This window comes from Taudactylus pleione, unplaced genomic scaffold, assembly GCF_031769625.1.
Source record: "Taudactylus pleione unplaced genomic scaffold, aTauple2 ptg000707l, whole genome shotgun sequence".
NCBI classification, from domain to species: Eukaryota; Metazoa; Chordata; class Amphibia; order Anura; family Myobatrachidae; genus Taudactylus; species Taudactylus pleione.
The window spans coordinates 553,948-581,465 of NW_028285109.1; the positions used below are offsets into that span (position 1 = coordinate 553,948).

Below are 27,518 nucleotides of genomic sequence, written 5' to 3' on the forward strand. Positions count from 1 at the left end.
ACTGAATAGGAGCATATAGTATTGCCCAAAACACTTCAGAATTCATTCTGCTGCTTTTGTCAGCAGTCACATCATCAATAAATACAAGGGAACCAGTTCCATTGGCAGCCATACATGCCCACGCCATGACACTACCACCACCATGCTTCACTGATGAGGTGGTATGTTTTGGATCATGAGCAGTTCCTTTCCTTCTCCATACTCTTCTCTTCCCATCACTCTGGTACAAGTTGATCTTTGTCTCATCTGTCCATAGGATGTTGTTCCAGAACTGTAATGGCTTTTTTAGATGTTGTTTGGCAAACTCTAATCTGGTCTTCCTGTTTTTGTAGCTCACCAATGGTTTACATCTTGTGGTGAACCCTCTATATTCACTCTTGTGAAGTCTTCTCTTGATTGTTGACTGACACATATACACCTACATCCTAGAGAGTGTTCTTGATTTGGCCAACTGTTGTGAAGGGGTTTTTCTTCACCAGGGAAATAATTCTTCTGTCATCTACCACACTTGTTTTCCGTGGTCTTCCGGGTCTTTTGGTGTTGCTGAGCTCTCCGGTGCGTTCTTTCTTTTTAAGAATGTTCTAAACAGTTGACTTGGCTACACCTAGTGTTTTGGTATCTTTCTGATGGGTTTGTTTTGATTTTTCAGCCTAATGATGGCTTGCTTCACTGATAGTGACAGCTCTTTGGATCTCATATTGAGAGTCGACAGCAACTGATTCCAAATGCAAATGTCACACCTAGAATCAACTCCAGACCTTTTACCTGCTTAATTGATAATGAAATAACGAGGGAATAGCCCACACCTGTCCATGAAATAGCATTTGAGTTGATAGTCCCATTACTTTTGGCCCCTTAAAAAGTGGGAGGCACATATAGAAACCGTTGTAATTCCTACACCGTTCAGCTGATTTGGATGTAACTACCCTCAAATTAAATCTGAAAGTCTGCAGTTAAAGCACATCTTGTTTCATTTCAAAGCCATTGTGGTGGTGAATAGAGGCCGAAATATGAAAATTCTGTCAATGTCCCAATATTTATGCACCTGACTATATGTAGCAGCCAGGTAGACCGGTGGAGGGGGTCTACAGCTGCTACATTTCGGAGGACAGAAGATCGGGGGGAGGTTTGCGGCTGTAACAGTGGATGGAGCAGGCAGTGAAGGGGAGCCAGACACGCCGCCGGGGGACAGATCCATGCACAGAGCTGACAGTGCAGTGTAAAGGTGGGTGAAGGAGCGGGGAGACGGAGGACGGTAGGGGATGTAGGCAGGGAAAAGCATCTATGTTCCGAAAAGCTGTCATCGCAAAAATGACAGCTTTTCAGAATATATACTTATGGAGAGGAGGAATGATGAATTCCTCCGGTAGTTAGGTAGAACTCCATGTGAGTTCTAAACCTAATTATCTTCAGAGTTTTAAGTAATAATGACTAGGCCCCTATAGCTGTGTACATTCTATTAGAGACAGGTATTCTAGTTGTTAATATGTTTCCACTATCTCATAGACTGCCCATGTATAATCTGATTCTTTGATTATTTCTTTCTCATGAGATTGCTTGAGGTTAATAACCATGAGCCATTTTAACGGAATTGGTATGTAATGCCGACTGTCAGGATGCCTCCTGTCAAAACACTGACAGCGGCATCCCGATGGTTGGTATTCCGACAGGGGTCGGGTAAGTAAACTTACCCTTCCCCCTTCTCCCCCTAACCCTCCCTTCTTGTAAGCCTAACCCTAACCCTCCCCATCACGCATCCTAGCCCTCCCATTTAGTGCCTAACCCTAACCACCCCCCCTAGTGGTGCCTAACCCTAACCCTCCCCCCTGGGGGTGCCTGACCCTAACTAGCCCCCCCCCCCCAAACCTAACCCCGCTACACTGCCGAAACCTAACACTTCCCCCGCACGGCTAACGCTAAGGCCGCCACGAACCTACCTCGTTCGTCCTTCTGGATTCCGGCATCTGGATTAAGATAGGCGTCGGTATTTCAACACCTATCTTAAGTCCCACGTTGGACTTCCAGTGTCGGGATTCAGACTGGCGGCATGATAACTATATCACATTTTAACTAATGTTCCCATTTAACGCATGTGATTATAACAGTGTAGTTTAGTATACTGTATACAGCCCCAGAAAGATAGTTTTCAGTATATCTGGGTGGCTATATGTTTATTCCTATACAGACCCAGGTAGATCAGTTACAGTGTTTAGGGGTAGCACTACGTTCGACACTGCTCTGAAACCCCTGGTATACCTCTTAGCATATCTATCTCTGGTTATTTCATTATACACATTACATTCAGGGATAAGTATAACATTATTCCAGTGAGAGAGAGTAACAAGCACATTCTATCATTAGAATATCATTTTGTTTGGGAGCGGAGAAACTCCGAGGTACGTTTCACTAGCAGAGTTTTTCAAGGCAACCTGATTGTGCTGACCAGCGCTGCTTTAATGATACTAGGGAGCCTATCAGAAATAAAATATAATTGAATAAAAGACTTACCAAATATAAGTTTTAATATAGTATCTCTATAAGTCTCAAATGACCTCATAAACCTATGTCATACTTACAAACATTAACTAACTTGAATTAAAAAAATATATAATTATCTTCCTATGCAATATATTTATATTACTCCAGTTACCCTATTTAATATCTGGATATATCACCTATAAAAATTAAACCAATAATTAAAAATACAGTGATCATGTAGGATCATCATAATCGTCATGACGGCTCTCCCATCACCCACTGTGGGACCCGGAAAGGGGAGCTCATGAGTGAGCATCAGCCTGGCTCCCTCCGTGGATGCAGCAGCCAATCAGAGTCTGTCTGACTCTCATTGGCTGCTAAAACAAACACACTGCCGCCGGGTAGTACGAGTGGGTGTGTATAAGAGATAGACAGTAATTAGATAGACAATGTCTAGATAGACACCAGATGAAAGACAGTCAATAGTTAGACAGGGAAAAAAAGTTTGACACAGACAAAAGTCAGACACACTAAAGTTAAGGGGCCTATCCATTACACAACTTTTTGCACGATCCAACCAAAACCAGGAGGTTTTGGTAGCATCGTACAGAAAGTCGTGTAATGGATAGCCGGCAAGGAACAGCGATGCGCGCGCACGCTGGGTGCTTGCCGACCCAGACTATCTACTGACCATGCCCGTCAACCTGACAACGATCGTCAAATTCGGCATGTTAAGAGATAGGAAGTCGGGCTCCTACACTGAATGACGTTCAGTGAACGCCGTTCAGTGCAGGCACCGCACCTCGGCGACCTGAAGGTCTGAACTCTAGTCCTTCAGGTCACCTAGTGGATAGGCCCCTTTAGACATGTAAAAAGTTCAACAGGTACAAAAGGTCGACAGGGTCAAAAGTTCGACATGAAAATGATCGACAATTTTTTTTGTTTGTTTTTTAGCCCTAATCTTTACCCTAACCTTCTCCTTGGTGCCTAACCCTAACCCTCCCTCCTGGTGCCTAACAGTCTGGTTAAGTGCCTAACCCTAACCCTCCAGTAAGTGCCTAACCCTAACAAAAATACAAAAACATGTCGACCATTTTTGTGTTGATCATTTTCATGTCGACCTTTTGACCCCGTCTACCTTTTGTACCTATCGACCTTTGTTTGTAAAAGTCATTTTGACAATCTCTATTTAGTAAGGGAGGGAACGCACTGACCCCAGATGGACTCAGAGGAATTGATCTTATGGTGAGCACAAGAAAATCGACTTTCCTATCTGAGGGACACTGATGACTGTGGGACTTAGCAATGCAAGCAGAAGCCGAGCAGTGCGCAAAACCTATAGACCAAAACTCGCTTCTTTGGCCACAAGCATATGGAACCAATAAAGTTTGGTGAAGGTGTGCACAGAGGGCTCGGTAGCAGCTTCACAGTTATTCAAACGAGGGACCCTGCACAAGTAGAATGCACCCAGATAGGGTCAGACATCGGCTTACCCAAAGAGACAAGCCTGTTTGATAGCAGAATTGATCCAGCAAGCCACAAATTTCCTAGAAGCAGACAGCCCCACCGGTGAGCGTCAAAGAGGACCAAGAAACTTCCAAACGGTTGCAGTCCGGTCCACATAATCCATTATCTCCCGGACAATATCCAAGAAGCAGAGAGGGTTATTAGAATCTAAAGGATGAAAAGTCGGTAACAAACTCTTCATTCAGGTAGGTCAATTGACTCCAGAGGCTCAAAAGGAGGCAGCTGAAGCGCTTCCAAGACAAAATTGAGGTCCCAAGGCGTGACAAGCAAAACATACGGCAGTTGTATACGCAGAACCCCTTAGATGAAAGTCTGAACGTCCGTATAAGAGGCCAGGCACTTCTGATACATGACAGACAATGCCGAAAAATGACCCTTTAACAAAGAAAACCATAGCTCCTGCGACAACCCAGCCTGTAAAAAGGAACGGAGACGCGGCAATAGGAACCGAGAAGCCAAAAATACACTGCGCTCACACACCCAATGTAAGCTTTCCATACTCGCTGAGATCATCCCGCTGTAACGTAGTTTGAACCAACAGAGTGAGAAGATCCCAATACCATGCCCCCCGCAGCAAGTCGGAAATGTAGGCCCTACTCCCTTCTGATGCGGCGGATCACCTGAGACAGTAGGGAGATGGAAGGGTCCAGGTAACCTAACAAAAAAACAAGCAAAAAAAACCAACACCTGGCGATCAGAGCGTCCACTAAGATTGCCTGAGGATGGCAGTTTCTTGTACTGTTTGGAGGCCAAGAAGCAATTTCACGAACACCTTAGAATTCTACAAAAAAAATGCAGCCAAGATTCGTCAAAGAGAAGCCCCAGAAAAATCATTGTCAGAGCCGGAAATTTTGCGAATACTAAACTATCACATATATTTCATGTAAGTGATGACGCTTAACTAAACATTAAAAATTAGTGGGGTTTTAGTTTTACGTAAGTACCTCTGCCTGAGTCTAAGACCACAGGAGGGAGAGTTATTAGCATCAGCTGAACAAAAAGAACACTCAAATTATTTGATATATTAAACCAACCTTGGAGTTCTGGTCCCAGTGTATTCAGAAGGGCACTCAGACAGCGACCCAGGCTGCGGTGGACCTCTGCATGTGATGGTGGTGTACTAAGCAGCGAAGTCAATAATAGGGAGAGTGTGGGTTCTATATGCACATAGTACAGTGGTCCAGAGGAATCAATGATGATCGACAGAGAGTGCAGGGCCCAGGTCTGTAGAGAAAATTGAAAAAAACAACTTTCCAGATATGATATTATTATACAACACTTATTGTGCTTGCTTGGTCAATCTGATACACACATGCTAGATATACCCCACAATAGAGTTTACATGGAAAATGGGCAAATTACTATTGAAATTCTTGGAACACTGGGCCTAATTCAGACCCGCTCACGAGCGCTGTGCGCTCGCAAGCGGGTTGATGTTGGCCCAGTGCGCATGCGCACGACGGACCCGGCTCCATCGTGCACATGCGTGAGACCCGGATAGCGATGGCCAAGCCGTCACTATGGGTCTCGCTACAAAGGGGGCGTGCTGTCGATGGTGAGTGATAAAGTTATACAATTGCTCTAGAGCAGAGGTTCTCAAACTCAGTCCTCAGGAACCCACACAGTTCACTTTTTGCAGGTCACCTAGCAGGTGCACAGGTGCATTCATTACTAACTGACACATTTTAAAAGACCCACAGGTGGAGCTAATATCTCACTAGTGATTCTGCAGGGAAACCTAGAAAACATGCACTGTTTGGGGTCCTGAGAACAGAGTTTAAGAACCTGTGCTCTAGAGTAATTGTATAACTTTATCTATTAAACACACTCTTTATTAGATTTTGCATTAGAATTATAAGACTAGAGATTCCTCTTGAAATAATGGTCAGTGATTAGCGATATCTTTAAAAACAAATTAAGCGAAGAGAAGCGTCACTAGACTGGTATTTCTATAAACTAATTACAGGAAATCTTGTCCACGGGATCCACTTTTTCCTGTAAAACTCGGGGTCTTGTCGATTTAAAAAAATAAATATTTTCCTGAAGGTCTGACCTGAAACCTCCTGGCCATATGTATAAGATGCACCTTCATGCTCCTACTGCCCTAATTCTGTAAGGTATAATAATTATTATCCCAAAACCTAGGAAGAGCCTAACAAAATGAGTTAGGATTATATTGGTTGCAAACAGATATTACGATCTATGCAAAGCTTCCAGCATTATGCCTTAATAATAGATTATACAATGTTTGCATAAACAAATCCACCTTTCTTAGTAATGTTGTTCACATTATTAAGACTGAATTTCACTTTTCTTTATCCATAACAAATCCACCTTTCTTAATAATGATGCTGACAATGCAGTATAGGACATTATCACTGGCTTCACTGCTCACCTGAACCTCCGGGGATGTGGTATCCTGAGACAATGAATGTTGGACTGCTACACAAGATGCAAGGTGCTGGGATGAGCCGATCCCCCCAAGGTATCTGTGCAATGACCCCAGAGCTAGAGAGTGCCCCGTTCTAGCGACCACATCTCTGGCCACCTTCAATCTGAAAATCACAGAAGTAGAAGCGATTACCTGAACAAGCAATGTTAAGTTTGAGGTTAGCTGAAGGGCAATGTAAAATAAACGCTATATTATGTTAACCAGAAATCACTTACTTATCAAAGCTCGCTTGTGCTAGTCCAGAAGTATACAGAGGTTCAGCCACTACATGGACAAACCTGGCCATGCATTCTACAGCTGCACAGCGCAACCCTGGGTTATTGCTCTCCAGTGCTCCTAAAATCAGGCAGAGGCAGGGTCTTCGGGTTTCCTCTGGCCCTAAGTTAATGTGATCTGAAGCCAGATGCTGCAGAAACATCAATTAATGTAAGTTACAAATAGTGGATCATCAATAAGATCACAGCTTCTGGTGGGGCCATATAGAGATAACAATACCTGCAATACACCCACACTAAGTTTTAGAAATATGGCTGGAAGACGCATGAACAATTGTCTCCCTGGTTACCAAGGTTAGATTTTAGAATACATTCCTACATCCCTCATTCGTTGATTTTGGCTAAGCTCTGTGCTGGAAGTCAGGGGGAATCATCACCACCTATCATGTTCACACAACAAAATGGCAGAGGCTGTTCTCCATGAATCACCAGAGAAGCTGAATATTGAACCTAAAGCAGGACAAACTGATCTTTATGTAACATTATATACAACTCCTGATGACCTGACATTGTCCCAGCATCACAACTTACTTTAAGGAAGCAGCACAGGGCAGACAGAGCAGATAGCTGCAAGCTCTGCTGACGGGAGCCCTTTGATTGCTTGACAGAATCCACCAACTGCTCCAATATTTGTGCTCTACAAACATAAAGAGGGAAATGTAAACATTACCTATATGGGGTGAGATTCATGTACTCTGGATATAGAATTTAAAAATCTGAAAAAAGTGCGCAAAAATATCCTATAGGTCATATTCTCAGATCTTACCGTTGTGACTCTGGTATATTAGATAGCAAAACACCAAAGAGTGAGGCCGCAGTTTGTATGACAGTGAAGGCTGGAGGCAGGGGAGCTGGCACAGATAATCCTTTAGAGGGCATCTGGAAGATGGCATGAGGGTCATATTCCAAACTACCACCCGGAAACCCACTGCTAGAGAGGAGCTGTACAAAGAAGGATTAAAAAAAAAAACATGAAAAAACAAATAATTTTAACATCATACATGAGTTTCGTCCAATTGATCTTTTGTACCCAAACATCGCTACAAAACCTAGAAGACACTAAGGGGTCAATTCTATTCCCCCTCCTTGCAAGTCTGTGCAAATAAATGTCGCACTTATGCTAACTTCATACTCCCTGATTTTTGTTTGCAGCCTCACGGGGCTGCAGACAAAATCAGCAAATCGGCAGGGAGATTGGGGCATGAGGGGGGCGAGAGGAGGTGGCATTGTCGGCATTCTAATGCCATTGAAAAAGCAATTCACCCCCTCATGGATAACTGAATTTACCACACAGTATGTTTCTGTTTCTTCTGTTTTGTATTATGTTACAAACGCAATAAACAAATAAAGCATGAAATTATTATACAGTTTAAGTGTAATAATGAAAACAATTTATTAGTGTTTCACTTCTGTATTTTTTTGTCTTTACAACTTCTGGTACACAGTGATGAGGATTTAAAGGTCTAAAAAAAAAAAATCCCAACAACATGGATCAGACAAGAGAAACACTGATCTGTATTTTCACTTTTGTGACAGTAAGAAGTTAGCCTGGTCTTTTTCTTCAACTGTTTTTGGTCAGGTTGGTATCATTTAAATTCACGTCTCTACATTCTGTCTTTAAAGAAAGTATCTAATATTACTACTCTGCATAAAAACGACAGAATGGCAAGGTTCCCATATCCAGGACCTCCGACATTTGGGAGCTACTCACAAACTCCCTTTTCCATCAAAGTGGCTACTGGACATTACACGCCTTGTGGGTGAACACTGGAAAAAGTCAAACTTACATGAGTAAATTGGATCAAAATGGCAAAGACAGGTGACCACGGACAGCAGAGTAAATACTATATGGGGGGGGGGGGGGGGAATTCAATTAGTCAAAGTAATTTACTGTGGGCTAATAGATCCCCCGAGGATATCAATAAGCCCCAAAGTCAGCCCGCAGGATGCACTTAACGAGTATTTCTTTTCGGGTCTGAGCAAGATATACGCGATAATTAGCCTGTTATCGGGGGAAAACAGTGGGTTAAAACATTTTCCGGGGAAAGTTCCCAGACCTGTGTGTTAACGCATGATAACAGATCATCATCGGGCAAGAAGAAAAAAGGGCTGTAATTGAATAGCCCCAGGTGTTAAAGCCAGAGGCTGCCACCATTTTTCACCCACTATAAATTATTGGGGCTAATATAATTCCCCCCTATGTGGCCAAACTAAAGGTTATCTATTTAGCAGTCTGCAGCTCTAACTACCAGGTGGAATGCCGCCAAATTTAGTAGGTATATTATTTAACCACTTAACTGACGTAGTCGTATGGGATGCGAATGCAGCTAGCTGTGCTTCAGCTGACAAGGTGCGAGCACTGCGCCCTGCTGTGTTTTTGAATTTGAAATTTGTTCTACACATGTGCATAATGGATCTCCTCTGACTCCTTGGACTTTCCTGCAAACCCACCAATTTATGACCAGTTTTGCTGGAAAAATCGTTAGTTAAGTGGTTAAAAACACGCATGGAAGGATTCCGTGAATAAAAAAAATATTAAAAAATTAGTTAAAAAGTCTACTGTTGGGGGAAAATATGGCGCTGCACATGGTAAAATGCATGAAAAGGTAACAATCTCCCAATGCTTTGATATAGTCAGTAGCATTCTGCCTATTAGAGCTAAGGACAGCACTGAATATGGAAATGTTAGGAATAATTGAAACTATCTGCCCAAATCTAATGGCGTTTATGTGATAGGTCTCAGCCTGCGAACAACAAGGTTCCTTTCCTAGTTAATAGAAAATAGATATCATGTAGGGGATGATCTCGGCGCTTACCTATCCCGAAGAGTGAAACTAGTTGGAGGAATCTTACTCACTGCAGAGACCCTGAATGCCGGAAACAGCTGCACAAGATACTGGAAGTAGCTGCTGTGCGTTCCATAGTGCAGTCCAGCAACCAGGAAGTACACAGCGACGCCAGGCAGAGGAAATGTAGTAGCAGCAGGACTATCGCTGCTATCCGGATTGTGGGAAAAAGGGGAACTCAAGCACCGTATATTATGACTGACACCATCCCAGGGAAACATCTATTCTGGCTTATTTAACCAGTTTTGTTTAGGATAATCAGGTCTCTGGACTTATAACAACCACCTGCTATCCTGTAATTAACACCAGAATTACCTTGTGCTGCACAGGCTATACAGACACTGGGGTAGATGTATTATAGCGGCACGCATCGTGCTGCCATAACTCTTCCTGCTTCACATCTTTACAGAGGCGCAGCAGGAAGCACTTCCGATGAGATGTATTAACATCTCATCTTCTGGAGTGGGGGAGTGAAAACTCCACCCTCCGGTGACCCCTGCCTGAGTGCTGATGTGCAGTGTGTATTTTCCCAGCCGGCTCCCTGGGCATGCGCGGGATCTCGCAAGCATCTCAAGATTCCGCGTGTAGACTCCGGAGCTGGCAGCCGCTGCATCAGGGACAGTGCTGTTCCTGCTGTGGTGATAGAGCAATGACAGCTGTCTTGTAGATAGCAACGCCTATAACGACAGGGGTGCATAGTACCGATGCGATAACATCGGTGAAAATATCGCAGGTGCGATATCAATGCCGGTAAATGAATCGTGTCCCTATGACCTGCCAGGAAACCTGAAAGACAATCTCACTGCCGTCCAACTCTGCTTCCCTGTAGGATCATGCCGAAACGCATGATAAGTGCAATCCCCCACATAAACTGCACTCAGGTCATCTGGTCCTACGCAGCCACAGGCATGTAGAATCATTAAAGAGAGACAGGACCTCACAGTATAAGATACTGCATAGCATTGGAAACCTACAGTAACCTAGACTTAGAATAATGTCTAACCACTAATGGGGGAGGGATAGTATATTAACAGCATTATTTTTATATGATGTATACCATATCTCATCGGTCTTATGCAACCCCGTGTCCTACAGAAGATGCCAGCCTGATGCCTAATAACTGTGGAGGGAGAGATCAGCTTTATATAGGCATATTTTAGAAACATATTATACCCATGATGTATACAGTACATCATCCTGTCTTCTAAGCAGTCTAGCTGTTCAGGAATGAGAAAGAGGACATCAGCAGTACATAAGCTAGTATACATAGGATGTATAACGTATAACCTCAATGGTATATAAACATGCACCAGCCATATGGGGAATATCAATGTCTATGCAGTCAGGAAGAGATAGTACAAACCTGTACTAATTCTGTAGGTGTGCCTGCGCTCTGCTATTGTCCTGTTTCTATGTTAATGACAGTGATTCAAGGCAAGGGTATATGGTACTATAAAACATCACAAAAGACCTGTGAACACTGACCAGTATCTTAATCTTTTATTCATAAGAATATGTGGAGTCACACTGCTCCAGTCCCTGTGATTCCAGTTCCAAGTCTCCATTCCATCTAAGCTCCAGTCTGGGTTATCCACTGAGAATTGTTCCTAACCACAACCATTGGTCCCTGCCGATATCTCCTACCATCGGTCCCAGACAGATCCAGTACTGCAAATCATCATCGGTTCCAAACCAATCCAGTCCTTCAATTCATTAACATCGGTCCCAACCGATCAAGTTCATCAATTCTTCAACATCGGATTCAATTACATGAAGTTCTTCAAATCATTAACATCGGTCTCAAACCGATCCAGCTCTCAATCCATCATAATCGGTCACAATCTGATTCTTCTCATTCATTATTATATATTCAGTTCCATTTCAACCTGATGTTTAATAAAGACTTTCTATTTCTTTCCTCGCCTTCGGGCCCATCATCTACTGCCGTATCTCTCCTTCAGCTTCCCATGCCTGTTCCTACCCACACCGACCCTCAGGCGTGACAGCTCCTACTAAATTGCTATGAACGTCAACTTTGTATAAAAGTGTCTCTCTGTGATCTCTATTCAATGACCAGATAGTAATTTAAAGTTCGGTGTAAGCAACCAAGTATACGGTCTGGTTCCTCTAGTATATTAATATCGGTCCGTTAACTTACCTTGTTCCTGTAGTCTGTTTCTCCTCCTTATCCGCTCTCCGGTGTTTATTTTCTGGTTCCTACAGCCGTCCTGGAGTGTGTCCCCGGTTACACACTCTCTATTCTGCCCGGTGTTAATCACCAGTTGCAGCAAGACATCCGGGTCCCACGCTGCTCCCTGTATTTATCTGCAGCCTTCAGCTGCCTTTTCTGTTTTGGCTGCGTTCTCTAGAGGGACAGCGGCGGCAGGAAAATGTATACCAGAGATCTAGTCCTTCAGAAAGGAGCGATAGTACATTCTCAGTGTTGCCTAACATACTATATATATGATTATAGTGTACCACCTAAGTGATATATAACCCTGTGTTATACATATATTGCATACTGGATGTCTATACATGCAGAAAAGAGAGAGTACATCCCCAGCGGTTTATTCTGTATAAATTTGTCCAGAAAGAGAAACAGTACCTCAGCCGTATGTAACACATTATACGTATATATGTAACTCGTACATATGATGTATAGCATACCACCTTAGTATATATAAACACGCATCATCCATAATATGTATGCCAGATGCCAATTTGTCCAGTAGGAGAATAATAATACTTCAGGTCTATGTAAGATATTATACATATGATAAGCCTACCACCACAGAAATGTATAAACATGTATCATCCAAAAGATGTATACCAGATGTCTGTTCATCCCAAATATTATAGATATGTGTAGTATACCACCTTAATGATAAAATGTATACCAGATGTTTATTCATCCTAGAAAGATATAGTATATCCTTAGCATATACTGAACACAGAATACCCATTGAGTATAACTGCAGAGGTATAGGAAGGAGGGGTTATTTGGTTGTAATAACCATCTCCAAGATGGCGGCTGTATAACAAAACCATCAGCAAGTTTAAATATGTTCAAAACTGGCACCAAGTGCAACTGTTTCAAGTGCGCCAGATGTCAAACTTTCAAACCGGGAGACAGCTGAAGGTTGCGCTCTACAGAACTGCCCTCCCTGGGAACCAGAGTTTGAGGAGCAGGAGTCTCCTTACATGCTCTGCCGCCCAGAGCTGGTTGGGAAGCCAATTCCAGTTGTGCAGCAGTGTCAGTCCCCGCGGTGACCAGCCAGCACTACCACAGCCGGCTGCGAAAAAGAATAAAGGGAGGAAGGGAGGCAGCAGAAGGGCCAGATCAACCTTTTAGTGCCTATACCCCTGCACCAGCCCCTCTACCCAACGTAATTACCAGAGTCCCCCAGATGGATGCAAGAGGAAAACAAAAACATTGGAGCCGATTTATTCTGTAAAAAACATTTGCATCATAGATATTTCTTGACTATTAAGTGGCCATCAATAAATCAATCCACCTTTACCTGCTCTTCTAAAACCCTGTGGCCAGTCTCCTGCAGTGAAGGTCCAAACAGTACTAGGTCATCAGGATGACAGAGGGACGGAAGCAAGAACGCAGCCGCACTAGGGGTGTAGTCAGGGGAGGATAGATCAGCAACCAGTTCTTTCATGATGGCACAGAGACTCTCTGTTGGGAATATGCAGAAATGTAAACGCTTTAAGGTTTCTTGGAGAGCGTAACAAGCAGCATATACTAGAGAAATAGAAACTTCATGAATGTTTTTATTTTGCTAATAGCAGGTAGGCAGTGAGCCATTATTATCAACATTAATAATAATTCACACATTTGCAAATATAGACAGCACATTAATATAGGGAGGAAAATACCTTCATAGGTTTTGGGAGGAAGTAACATGAGCAACTGGTAAAGCCTTTGTCTGAACAGCACAGAGCAAGCCTTCAGTGGGGCTCCATACAACTTCTGTAGACAGGGCAATCTACACAGTAGATGAAAGCGGATGAGAGTCATTTGGAATTAAAAACAAACCCAACAAATAAAACATAAAACAAAAGCACATACAGTCAGGTGCATAAATATTGGGACATTGACAGAATTTTCATATTTTGGCCTCTATTCACCACCACAATGGCTTTGAAATGAAACAAATAAGATGTGTTTTAACTGCAGGCTTTCAGATTTAATTTGAGGGTAATTACATCCAAATCAGGTGAACGGTGTAGGAATTACAACGGTTTCTATATGTGCCTCCCACTTTTTAAGGGGCCAAAAGTAATGGGACTATCAACTCAAAAGCTATTTCATGGACAGGTGTGGGCTATTCCCTCGTTATTTCATTATCAATTAAGCAGGTAAAAGGTCTGGAGTTGAATCTAGGTGTGACATTTGCATTTGGAATCAGTTGCTGTCGACTCTCAATAAGAGATCCAAAGAGCTGTCACGATCAGTGAAGCAAGCCATCATTAGGCTGAAAAATCAAAACAAACCAATCAGAGAGATAGCAAAAACATTAGGTGTTGCCAAATCAACTGTTTGGAAAATTCTTAAAAAGAAAGAACGTACTGGAGAGCTCAGAAACACCAAAAGACCCGGAAGACCACGGAAAACAACTGTGGTGGATGACAGAAGAATTATTTCCCTGGTGAAGAAAAACCCCTTCACAACAGTTGGCCAAATCAAGAACACTCTCCAGGAGGTAGGTGCATATGTGTCAAAGTCAACAATCAAGAGAAGACTTCACAAGAGTGAATATAGAGGGTTCACCACAAGATGTAAACCATTGGTGAGCCACAAAAACAGGAAGACCAGATTAGAGTTTGCCAAACAACATCTAAAAAAGCCATTACAGTTCTGGAACAACATCCTATGGACAGATAAGACAAAGATCAACTTGTACCAGAGTGATGGGAAGAGAAGAGTATGGAGAAGGAAAGGAACTGCTCATGATCCAAAACATACCACCTCATCAGAGAAGCATGGTGGTGGTAGTGTCATGGCGTGGGCATGTATGGTTGCCAGTGGAACTGGTTCCCTTGTATTTATTGTTGTGACTGCTGACAAAAGTAGCAGAATGAATTCTGAAGTATTACCGGGCAATATTATATGCTCATATTCAGTCAAATGCTTCAGAACTCATTGGACGGCGCTTCACAGTGCAGATGGACAAGGACCCGAAGCATACTGCAAAAGCAACCAAAGAGTTTTTTAAGGGTAAAAAGTGGAATGTTATGCAATGGCCAAGTCAATCCCCTGACCTGAATCCGATTGAGCATGCATTTCACTTGATGAAGACAAAACTGAAGGGAAAATGCCCCAAGAACAAGCAGGAACTGAAGACATTTGCAGTAGAGGCCTGGCAGAGCATCACCAGAGATGAAACCCAGCGTCTGGTGATGTCTATGCATTCCAGACTTCAGGCTGTAATTGCCTGCAAAGGATTTGCAACAAAGTATTAAAAAGTGAAAGTTAGATTTAGGATTGTTTAGTTTGTCCCATTACTTTTGGCCCCTTAAAAAGTGGGAGGCACATATAGAAACCGTTGTAATTCCTACACCGTTCACCTGATTTGGATGTAATTACCCTCAAATTAAATATGAAAGTCTGCAGTTACAGCACATCTTGTTTGTTTCATTTCAAAGCCATTGTGGTGGTGAATAGAGGCCAAAATATGAAAATTCTGTCAATGTCCCAATATTTATGCACCTGACTGTAGATAGGAAATCTATACAGCACATAAAGTAGCCATCTTTAAAGGAAACCACTGCCATGGAAAATGTACCAATAGAAGGGATGGGGCTACACACATAGGGAGACATGGCTATGCTGTAATACATTTCTGGCACAGATGTGTCCACATACATCCAGCCTCCTTGTGCATTAAACAGCCTTTCTAGTCGCGCCATGCCAAGGCGCGACTGGGTAGCGCCAATTGTCTTTTAATGCAACTTTTTTCCTTACAGTGTGTCTTATTTGCAAAGCTTTTGCTGATTAACATGATATGCGAAATGCCAATATTCTGTGTGCGGCTGCGGCTGTATCTGCATGCGAATGCTACATTAGAGACAGAGCCACTGACACTGTAAGTAGCATTTCGCATGCAGATACACCCATAGAATATAGGCAGGTGGGAATATCATTTTAAAAAGCAGAAACTGCTTGTGCGTTCTATTGCATTACTTTGCGAATAAGATGCACAGTAAGTAAAAAGTTGCTCAGCGCTACAGAGTCGCATGGTGCTCACGCTTTATGTGTAACGCTACTTGAGTGCACGGAGGATAGATGTATGTGGACACATCTGTACATTACTATGGTATTTATCAGAGTCCTCACACATGGTACCAGATTGTACAACTGCCTTTATACTAGACACAGTACACATGCCTCCATACACTACGCCTCCAACAACAAATGCATATGCCTCCATCAATTACAGCTAGTTCTCTGCATATTTTTGTTATTGGTCATATAGGGGCAGATTCAATTAGCTACTTTCTCCTTCATTCATGGGGGACACTGGAGAAACTCTAGGAACATCCCAAAGCAGTCATTCAGGTGCTCTGGCATAGTGGGAAGCACCTTATAGTCAAAGTTGACGCCCCAGGTAGCCTCCACCGAACGAAGAGAATGCACCGTGACTCAAGCCAGAACCAGTTGTCCCAAAGAAATGTAAGCTTGGTGGATCACCAACAGAAGCCATCGAGCGATGGGTCTTTTTAGTAGCCGGCCAACCACGCCTGCAAGAATCATAGACAATATGATTCTGTAAATCTGTGGTCCGGCGAACATAGGTTTTTAAAGCTCGCAGCACATCTGACCAGTGAAGGGAGTCTTTCCCAGTACCTGGAGTAGACGGAGGCAGTGCTGGGACCACAATAGGCTGATTAATGTGAATCTTAGGCATCAGCTTCAGTAAAAAAAAAATGTGGAGTTGTTCGCAGTAACACCATGTCTTCATGGAAAACTGACCTTGCAGCGGTTGCATCACACCCAAAAAATTGCCCAGATTTCTAAAACATTAATTGAGAGAACTGACTCCTGCCAAGCCCATTTTTCCTGGAAAGCGGACTGAAAAGTAACCGCCCCCCAGCTTCTGAGGCTGGCGAACATTTGACAGATGAACTATCTGTAACCACCATGTTAGGGAGATAGGAGTTTTTGAAAATAAACAAAACTTCTGCATCAGACAAAGGAGGAGAGAAGAACGTAACCGCCTCGTCGAAGTCCACCACCATTTGTCCTGCAAGCCTCATACACAGGTGAACAGAAATTGTCCCGTGCTTTAACAGTAGATGCACCATGGTCTGAAGAATCTTCTCCGAAGGTTGGAACATCTTCTGTATCATTCACAAGAACAACATTCCGAGATGGCATAAGGATTGATTCTTGATGATATCCAATCCTGAGAGCAGAAAAAAAATTGCCCCCTTCCCCTCCTGCCCAAAAAAAAAAAAAATCTTGAAGATGTGCTGTCATCACAATCACAACCTTTATGATCACCCTTTGGTAAAAAAAAAAATGTGGAGCAGAAGCAAACCCAAACCGCAGGACTCGGAACTAAAACTCTAGTTCTCCACAGCGAGGAGTGCCGCAGCCGTCGATGTTGGCTGAGCTCTGCCCTCACCAGGGGGGGGGGGGGGAAACCACTGGGAAAAGGCACTGCACCAGCTACGGTGTGAGGCATAGACCCTCTCAACTAGGTGGTTACAGAGGGGCTCGGTGTCCTGGACACATTGTTCAGCTCCTTTGGGCATTTAGAAAAAGCTAATTGCTAGGATAGGTTGCAGCAGTATGGATGGGGAGAAGCCACGTTGCTGTGCAGTTTATTTCTGAAAGTGCAAAGTTTCCTCACAACACTAGCACACCCAGTGTTTCTCAAGTGTCCCCCTGAATGAAATAGAAATTAGCGCATGCGTAATATTTACAGGCTTCATCTGCTATGATAAGGCTATATTATGTCTATACTTACTGGTTGAGCAAAGCCACAGCACATGGAAGAAGAGGAAGGAGCCTGTGCAAAACATCTTCTGTCATGAGCTCCCTGCAGTGCAATATAAAGCTCTGTATAGCTGATGAAGAAAGCACATGATCAGAAATGGGAAGAACTCTATCATAATTGTCAGAATTAGGATCTATGTGAAATACTTTCAACATTAGGCAAAATGCATTAAAATTGACGGTGTTAAATTAATTATGTTATACACAAATAATCCTTCCCCACGATCTAGTCACCATACAGCAAGTTCGAGAAATCACTATTACCTGCAGCCAGGTGCTGGACCATCTAACTATGTGATGGCAGTCGCTGCAGCTCACCACAGGACTCTGGGCCTGATTCAGAGCCGGACGCTATTAGCGAACGTTCGTTCAGAAAAAGGGGCAGGCTATTTAAATTGAGCGCTCGCTCTTTGCGGTCTGTTGACGCCTCTATGTCTGAGCGAGCGAACGAAACATGCGCTTGCTATTTAGTAAAGACGCCCCCTGGCCGTTCGCATCATACGTCATCTCTGCTATTTATTAGATTAATCGAGTACATCGAAAGGCGTCTGAACTGCTCGCAGTGCTTGTGGTAGGTTTTACTTCCCGCAGTCACTGCAAGCAGTTCAGGCTAAAAGATAACCAAGTGACGTGATCGATGACACTCCCTTACTAATTATGCACTCCCATTAATCGCCCGTTTTGACCGTTTGGCACGCCTGCGTTCGGATCTCCAATCCCCGTTTTCAAGCACCTTCCCCTGTTACCACCCACAAACCCCTCATTCTGTCACTCAAATTAGCAGGCCCTCGCTGTTTTGAGAGCGCACGACTTCCGACCACAATGACTGGCTGGCGCATGCGCATTACGACCCATACGCATGCGCAGATGTACGAACATCGCTCGGAGCGAACGAGCGGCAGCTTACGAGCGGCTCTGAATCATGCCCTCTGTCTGTCCACTCTGATATGAAGTACAGAAGTAATCAATTCGGCTTTACTGATTAGAACTGGACTGGTAGAGTCCCCAGTCATACTTTGAGCTGCAGCTGTCTTGTGGTTTAGCTGCTGGACAAATTGGGAGGGTGGAGAGGTAACGCTATTCTGTTCCATTGTTCCAGTATATCTCCAAGACTAATATGCTATGGCCCTGATTTGTGTAAAACCGAAGGGCATAAATTGTAAAGAGTTTCTAAATATTGATGATGTCAGTGACCCAGACCAACAAACAAGTGGTGCACTGTGTAATGTTCTTTGAAGGTATCACTCACCACTAATAGCACCTGCTCGTGCTTCCAAAGTCACCTGCCAGGTGAAGACGTCTCCCCTGGTGCGCTCAGTATCCAATTCCTTGGGGCTTTGCGGGAATACACTACGCCAAAGAAGAAGCAATCTGCCTAAATGAGACTGGACCAATGCTGGACCTGGAGAGTAGATGGGTAAGGAACACAAGTGAGAAGGGACAACAATGCCAGAACAGAAACAAAGCTGAGAATATTAGTACTGTCATAAGTTTTTGAAAAAGCATCCTATTAAAAGAAAGTAGAGCACAAATATTAACTTCAACAAGACACTTTAAAACTGGAAGCCAATTCCATACATTGACTATGTCATGCCGTCATTGAACACTTTTGGACCAAAACAATGCTTAGGGTGTGGACAAACACTACAGTACACATTAATGTGGGGCAGATCCTATGTATTACATTTCCTTACCCAGTCATATATTCCAACTTTTTAAATCTTCGTCAATCATCTTCTTTCTTCTACATATAAGATTTTACATTAGCATGTGTTTGTGACACTAGCCTTTTTCAAATACATTAAACATTATCATATTTTGTATGATAGTAATAATTAGCGAAGTTTTATGTATTTATGTACATTAATACTAACATAATTCGTATTAATTTATTTAATATTTATGTATTCTCTCCTTCTTATCAATGTATTTAATTTAAAAAAAATATTTCCTTATTTATCTATTGATTTTTATTTTTGATTTATTGGATTATATAATATTATGATTACTATACTAAAATATTGGCTTCTTATTATTTATTTATCATTTTTTTTGTAATGTGTGATTTTCAATTTAATGAGTATTATTGGTTATAATTCATCTGATGACCATGGTGTTGATAAATTATGGATTCTTGTTATTATATATATATATATTTAACTAAGTCTTAAGACTATTAAGCCTTTTGTAAACTATTACTTTGACTATGTAATTATACTCATGGTCTCCAGCAGAGATCACACCTCAGTCCAGACACACTAATTACCATGGGTATATCTGGTTAATTTTGAGAAGTAAGGCATTATACCTCTGAGGAAACTGCCAGACGGTTAGGCAGAGAAACGCGTTAGATTAGCCTACTTCTCTTGCTATCACCATCGCCTGCTGTCTCACTAGCCTCACTGCTGAACAAGTTACAAAGTACCGGCTTCTAAACACCACGGTGAGCGGGAGACCAAGTGCCGGCTTTCGTACATCACGGTGAGCGGGATACCGAGGTCAGCAGACCTCATCCCCCAGCCTGTCTCCTCTAGACACATCGGAGACCTGAGCCACCTAATAGCCATTTACGGGCACACAGACGGCTTTCATTTACCGCAGTGAGCGGGACATTTTTGCCAGCGGAGATCTTTCCCTCAGCCTGTCTCTCCAGGATACTACAGAGACCGCAAACAGCAGGCTTTTACTCACTGCGGTGAGCGGGACACCTTGCCAGCAGGAATCTTTTCCCGTAGTCTGTCTCTCCAGGACACTTTGGAGATTGAGACACTTGCTAGCAATTTACAGGCAATAGCCTGCCTCCACACGGCTTGAGAGTGGCAATCCGGACACTGCCCTCTGCTCATATCATCATGTGTTTGAGAAAATGAAAATATATATACACAACTACTAACCAGATAAGTGACTATTCTTAATAATTCTGGTGAATATTTGGGTATTGAATACTGTGTTCCCATTATCAGCTACTGCTAATTTGCAACAGGATACAACTTAAGGAATCAATTGTTATTAATTGACTATATTTCAACAAACTCAATTTGGTTTTTTAAACCACTTGCAATTGCATTTTTATTTTTAAACAGAAAAATAAAGGTTTTACTGCGCTTAAGAGTTACCCAATTTCAGTGATAATCGACTGAACATCAAAACTAAGGCCCTCACTCAGACCTGGACGCAAGTGGCCGTTCGTACGTTCGGCGTACGTACAAACATATGTAAATTCAAGCACTCGCTCGTATTTTCGAACGCAGCTAAACATCCTCCCAAAACTCTACCGACCCCTCCTCTAACTAACGAGCGTGCCAAATAGCGAGCGTACATCCCCAATGTGGCTTGAAGGGAACGCACGCACAAGTACAAACCGGAAGTGGGACTGTCAGATTCCGATTACCTGCTCGTTTATTCTGCCTACCTCCCTCAATCGTATCATGCCAATCAATATATCAATTAGCTTAATTGTTTTTTTTTTGGGACAATGCAATAAACTTTACTCTAGTCCGTGTTTGTGTTTACCCGCAGAATACGTACGGCTTAAACATTCGCTTTTCTTTGTCAAAATACATGTTAGAGCCTCCACCCATCACCAATAGACAAAAGCGTTCCGCATATGCGGCGGTACGTGGCCGCCTGCGTTCCTTCGGCTCACGCCGCCAGATCGGCCAGCTGGAGCGCAGGTGGTCCGACCTGCAACGGCAGACGCCCCGCTTGCTGGCATGCTTTCGCATGCAGATCGCGGAAAGTAAGTTTTTGTGACAGTGGTTTTCATGTTTTTCTTTGTACTCATATGTGCATGGCCATGTTTTCATGTATGTCCTATTTATTCATTGTACTCATATCTGCATGGCCATGTTTTCATGTATGGCCTATTTCTTCATTGTACTCATATATGCATGGCCATGTTTTCATGTATGTCCTATTTATTCTTTGTATTCATATGTGCATGGCCATGTTTTCATGTATGGCCTATTTATTCTTTGTATTCATATCTGCATGGCCATGTTTACATATTTGTGTTGTCATAAATTAGTGTTTAACTAGGTTTTGGTTGAAACTAACCACAATTTGTTTCCCATCTTTTAGGGGCAGAGCGAAGACTACGGCGTCATCGGCGTCAAAGACGGCGCTCTCGGCCCCTCTCCCCAACCCCAAGCCAAACCTCAACACCCCCAAATTCCCGTATTTCCCCCTCCTCCCCAGCCTGCACATACCCTGTGGAGGATGTTTCGGGGCTCCTTCCCCTCCATCCCAATTCCCCCTCTCCTCCAACCACCCCTCTTGTAACTACCCCCTCCCCTGAATCCCAAATCACCCCGCCAACCTCGTTGGGGAATGGAGGCACCTCCGAGGAGGACGAGGGAGTGGCTTCTGGAGCGGGCGTTAGTTTGAACGGTATGTTTTTTGTTTTTGTTTTTTGCAAAAACTGTTTGTATGTAATCCTGTGTCTGTGCCTTTTTTTGTGTGGTTTGTGAGAATTTGTTGTAGTTTTCGGTTTGTCTTTACCTTTTACTGCTGATTTCCACATACACATATCACACCTGTCAGAATCTGATTTTTTTACTTGTAATTTTTGGGGGACCATTTTTGGGTGCTTGGTATTTTTGTGGTAATTCTGCTTTGGGTCACAATATTGACATTTTTTGGTTAGCTTTGTTTGGCTTGTTTTTTAATGTGGTTTCATTATTGATGTATTAAGCCCCACACTTTTCTAACCCACAGAGGAACAGAGGCGTATGGCGGAATTAGCCGGATGTGTTGGACGGATGCGTGCCCACGTCATCGGGCTGCTGGTGGTCCTTGACCATATGTCGGTCATCCTGCGTCACTAATTTTTTTATTAAATTTTTAAAAAGTTTTCTATATTAAAACAATAATCTTAACGTTCTGTCTCATTCCTTGTTTCCAAATCAGAGATTGTTTACACTGACATAAGTAGACTCTTCCAGCAATTATTTGCAATTATTGTCACTAAGATTGTGTGTAGTATTTTTATGGAAAACAGGCACAAGAAACACTTAACAGTAACAATCTGATAGGCCATATTTTGGTGTTTGACAATTTATATATTACTACATTTTACAGGTTCCAATTTGGGGGGCAACCTGCTTAGGCCGATATTACAAAGCCAACTGATTGTACAGGATTCCTTTTGGTGTTGGTTTGGACCCCGAAAACATCTTAAATTTTAGCTCAACTTGCGTCATTACAGGATTACCCCTTAGTAAATTTTTACGTGGGTGAACCTGGTTACACTTGCTTGTAATGGGCAATAAAATGACCAAAATTACACTCTCCAAACATTTATTCACAACATAACTAAAATAACAAAGTGTTCACTCACAAACAATACACACAGTGATAAACAAAAATACAACCCATACAACAACATTTGAAAATAAAAAATAAAAATCAAGAACTGGTTGACGAAGGACCATGCCAACATGATTCCACAAATGTTGCATTGCAATATGGGTTCCAGAATATATTTCCAATGTGTCCCCATGAAGGTTTTTTTAGGGTAGCAGGAAGTAGTCATCGTTGGAGTCCCAAAGATTATGAAATCAAACAGAAGATGGAGAAAATAAAAAAAAAAAATTAGATGTTCTTAAAAAAACCTTACCACATTGTGTCTAAACACTGTTGTGTTGCCAATAATTACCTAAAATATCTGGCCACCACATCATCATACTGACCTCCGACCAACCTCGGGGGGGCCATCCTCAGGTAAGGCATCCTCTGGCTGCATTGGGACACCACTCCTTATGGCGATGTTGTGAAATATCCCACACAGGACCACAATTTTAGAAACCATATCTGGCAAATACATGAGCTCGCCACCAGAGCGGTGGAGGCATCTGAATCGGCCTTTTAAAAGGCCGATACAGCGCTCCACCACATGCCTGGTGGCTGTAAGTGCGGCATTAAAATTACTTTGTGGCCCTGGTGTGGGAGCCAAATAAGGAGTGAGCAGCCAGGGCGTGCAAGGGTAGCCACTGTCTCCTGTGAAAAAGAAGTGACAACATCAGGATCACTGTGTATCAAGCTTACCATTGTTATGTACTAAAGGTCTCCACTTACCCAGAAGCCACGCATCACCAACTTGTAGGTTGTTTAATTTGTGCCATATCCCTGATTGCCGGATGACGAATGAGTCATGTGCACTTCCGGGTAATTTTGCATTCAGGGACAGGATCTGGAGGGAGGCATCACATACCACCATTATATTCAGGGAGTGATAGTGTTTACGGTTGCGAAATATTGCCTCCAGCCGTGCTGGAGGCTGAAGTGGTATGTGAGTACCACCCACAACCCCTATGATGTGTGGGAAGCCAGCTATTTGGTAAAAATTGGCCTTGGCCACACTAAGGGCACCCATATCCAAAGGCATTTTAATAAAATGATGGAGGTGCTTGAAAAGTGCCTCCATCACTGCCCTCAGGATCCGGGAAAAGGAGGATTGGGAGATTCCCGCCACTATTCCCACCGTTGTTTGAAACGATCCTGAGGCACAGAAATGTAACACCGCCATAAATTGCGTAAGTGGTGGTATTGCTGTAGGACTGTCAATTTGCCGCTCAAGATCACTCTCTATTAATGAGAGAGTGTCTATGATGATTTTGGGCAGAAGACGGTAGCGTCTTAACACCTCATCATCGGGCATTTCAAAAAGGGTGACACGTGTTCGATATATCTGGGGCCTTGCATGCCTACGATGCCTACGCCTGGGACGAGATTGAGGTTGGTCGGCTTCCGGGAGCATGGCCAGAACAATCCGACCAAGATCAACCTGAAATGGCAAGATTTGAATGTAAGGCTTTTTTACCCCCCCAAAAAAAGGAATTTTACTTAGCTTGATGATACAATCCATTGATGCTTACATGCCGGGGTATTGTCATGATTGGCCCAAACTCTAAATAATCACAATATAAAAATGCAACAATTTAGGGTGGGCATTTAGGAATCTAAATTGGGTGCAAGACAAAACATAAAAGGGGAGAAACACACATTTGGCCAAATAGCAAAACGACAGTGCGCAGACTACCTCAAATTGGGCCAAAATGTAATAAACAAATGCTAAAGGGAAAACACAACCAATTTAACGGGTCTAAATAAGCATTTAAAAAAGCGCAAATTAGTTTGCAAATACCATTCACAATAGAAACAGTTAAAAATGTGCAAATTAGTTTGCAAATACCATTCACAATAGAAACAGTTAAAAATGCGCTAATTAGTTCGCAAATACAAGTACAAAAATACGCAGATAGAAAAACACGAATTATTTGAAACATTTCTGACTAATAAAACCAAAGGTTAAAAGTGTAAGGTCAAACAAAGTTGCGTAAATACAAACATGAACATTTAATAACCAAGTGAAAAAAAAACAACTTACCAATAGATAATATATAAGTCTCCGGATCAAAAGGTCGTTGGGGCAGAGCCAAAAGAAACCTAACAAAGGCGAAAATTGGAAACATTAACGAGGCAAAATTCAGGAAAAGAAGGAGACACAAATTGAACAAAAGTTAGACGGCCAAAAACTTACCAAATAAATACATGGCAAAAAAAAAAAAACCCACCAGAAAAAAAGCGAAAGGAAAAAGAAAAAAAGAAAAAGGCAAACCAAAAACAACTCCCACCAACGCCAAATCCAAAACCCGCCAACAATCCACTCCGACCAACGTAACCTCCAACATTCAACAATCGCCACCTCGACTCGAGACGCCCCAAGCCATAAATAGTGTTGTTTCCCGCAAAAATTAAGGAGGGATCATAGGAACGCACAATCAATGATGCGGCCGGAATATAAGGACGCATGTATAAATACGTCACGAGCCAACAAAAAAGTTCTGGTGTATTTCTTGTTTGGAGAGAAGACATGGCTACAGACCAGGGAAACAATGGGCAACAGTCTGGCGGTAAGTATTTCAGGCATTTCTAAACAATGATTAATTTGAAACATAAGATTGGGCAAGTTGTGAAGCTTAAAATTCTCAAAATGTAAACAAATAGGTGAGGAGGATGACATGGAAGAGGCTGCTGGGCCCAGTCTTCCCGCCAAAGCGCCAAAAAAGAAAAGGCAGCCACAATTCACAAGAAAGGAGATGGAGGTTTTGGTTCAGAAGTGTGTAGACATCCTGCCACAGGCAGACAGGAATATGAGTGCAAGTCAGAAGTGGAGAATGTGGGAGGAGGTAGCCGTTGCTGTCAATAGGGTGGGTGATTATGTCCGTCTAGCCCGGGATGTCAAACGGCGGTAAGTAAAAACTTGACCACCCCTAAAACCAAAACCCATTTAAATCAAAAGGATAATGGTTCCAATTTCACCCACAGATGGGCCGACTTCAAATATCGCCTGAAGCAAAAACTGGCGGACAGGGCTAGGCATGCAAGGGGGACAGGTGGGGGTCCCACCCCTGTGTCATTGGAGTTGAATGACTTAGAAGAGCTGGCACAGGGGTGTGTGCAGGCTGTGGAGGTGTTTGGCGTGTCCAACATGGATACCTACATGCCAGACTTTGCGGCTCCTCATGTTGTCCAAGGTAAATATTGTGATGTCACCAACTCTTAAATGTTATTGTGCCAATATGTAGATTCTAATGTGACTCTTTTCTAATTTTTCCAACTTAGACACAGGCGGATGAGTCTGCTCCAGAGGGGAGCCTTGGCCGCAGAATTTCTGCTGGCTCTGCAGGGGAGGAACCAGTACATCCGGCTGAGGACCCTGCAGAAGCCAGTCCAGGGCAATCCCCCTCGCAGGCAGTGTCCCTCCTCACAGAACTCAATTTTAAATCGGATTTCCATACGGAGATTCTGCAGAGGATGGACGCCAGTCTGGTACGGGTGGCTGAGACCCTGGAGCAAAATGCTGCGGCCAACGTGACCATTGGTCAGGCCCTGGCGGAAAATACCAGGGCCAACATCCGCATCGCCAATGCCCTGGAGCAGCTCGTTCGCCAGCACATGGTGGAGCCGACCTCCCTTCCTGCCAGAACATCAGGATCCTCCACCTCTGGCACATCAGCCAATCCTCCAAATGTGCCTAGCCCTGTGCCTAGTCCAGAGGCCACAACATCTGCCTCTGGACGGGCCAGCCCGATGACATCCCGGACCCGGTCTGGCGCCCTCCCTCCCCCTGCCAAACGGGGGAAAAAACGTTGACAGCACTGGCTACTTTTCCCACACTCCTTCTGTGCTTGCACCATATTCCTTTCTGGCCAAAACTTCCCTCTCCTTTCTTGTGAATTGTTTTAAATTTTTAGCTTTACGTTTCCATACCTTTTATGTTTGCACAATTATTAAATTTTTTGGGAAGAACACTGCAAAAAATGTTTGGGCTAAAAATGTGCATGAAATTGTTTTTATTTTCCAATAAATTTGAAAAAAATGTACGACATTGTATTCTGACATTATTGTAGAAATGGTTTACATTTAATCCTGGCCCACAAGGCAAAAACAACTCCCCCAAAATTTTACCTGAAAAAAAAAAAAAGGGGCTCTTTAAGGAACGTTTTTAAATTTACATAAGGATGCAAATTCTCCAGGCAAAAGCAAAATGGAAAAAAACACACAAACATGATGACATTATTGTTACAATAGGCCAAAAACAAAACACCCACCCAAAACAAAACACCCACAAATGTACGCTAATTGATTGTGTAATCCTGACATTAGCAGCTATGATTTCCACCTGCGGTACGGTTTTGTGCTAACCCAAAAAACTGCTTTCAAAACACATTCCAAGCCGGTTTTCAATACAACACTAATTGATTTTCTGACAAGCCGTGATTAATCGATGCAACATCGTGGAGTGCCGGTACGGAGGAGAAGGCCATCGCCAATGTGGTCGAGTAATCCAGACCCTAAGCTGTGCGAGCATTTTGAACGGAAAGAGGATCATCCAGTGACGTATGAGTTGGTACGAACACATTTGA

General features: G+C 43.0%; 1 protein-coding gene across 3 annotated transcripts in view; it reads right to left on the minus strand.

Annotated features, from left to right (window-relative positions):
• The window catches only part of HEATR5A (HEAT repeat containing 5A), a 169,861-nt gene that overhangs the window by 86,780 nt on the left and 55,563 nt on the right, over positions 1-27,518 (minus strand). For all 3 annotated transcript variants that reach the window (XM_088456611.1, XM_088456610.1, XM_088456612.1), the window contains exons 11-19: positions 18,839-18,991; positions 17,561-17,660; positions 13,464-13,573; positions 13,100-13,263; positions 7,499-7,674; positions 7,264-7,369; positions 6,673-6,863; positions 6,401-6,560; positions 5,040-5,229 (exon numbers count right to left, since the gene is read on the minus strand). In XM_088456611.1, the coding sequence (XP_088312737.1) occupies positions 5,040-5,229; positions 6,401-6,560; positions 6,673-6,863; positions 7,264-7,369; positions 7,499-7,674; positions 13,100-13,263; positions 13,464-13,573; positions 17,561-17,660; positions 18,839-18,991 (1,350 nt within the window). The remainder of the gene's footprint in view (positions 1-5,039; positions 5,230-6,400; positions 6,561-6,672; positions 6,864-7,263; positions 7,370-7,498; positions 7,675-13,099; positions 13,264-13,463; positions 13,574-17,560; positions 17,661-18,838; positions 18,992-27,518) is intronic.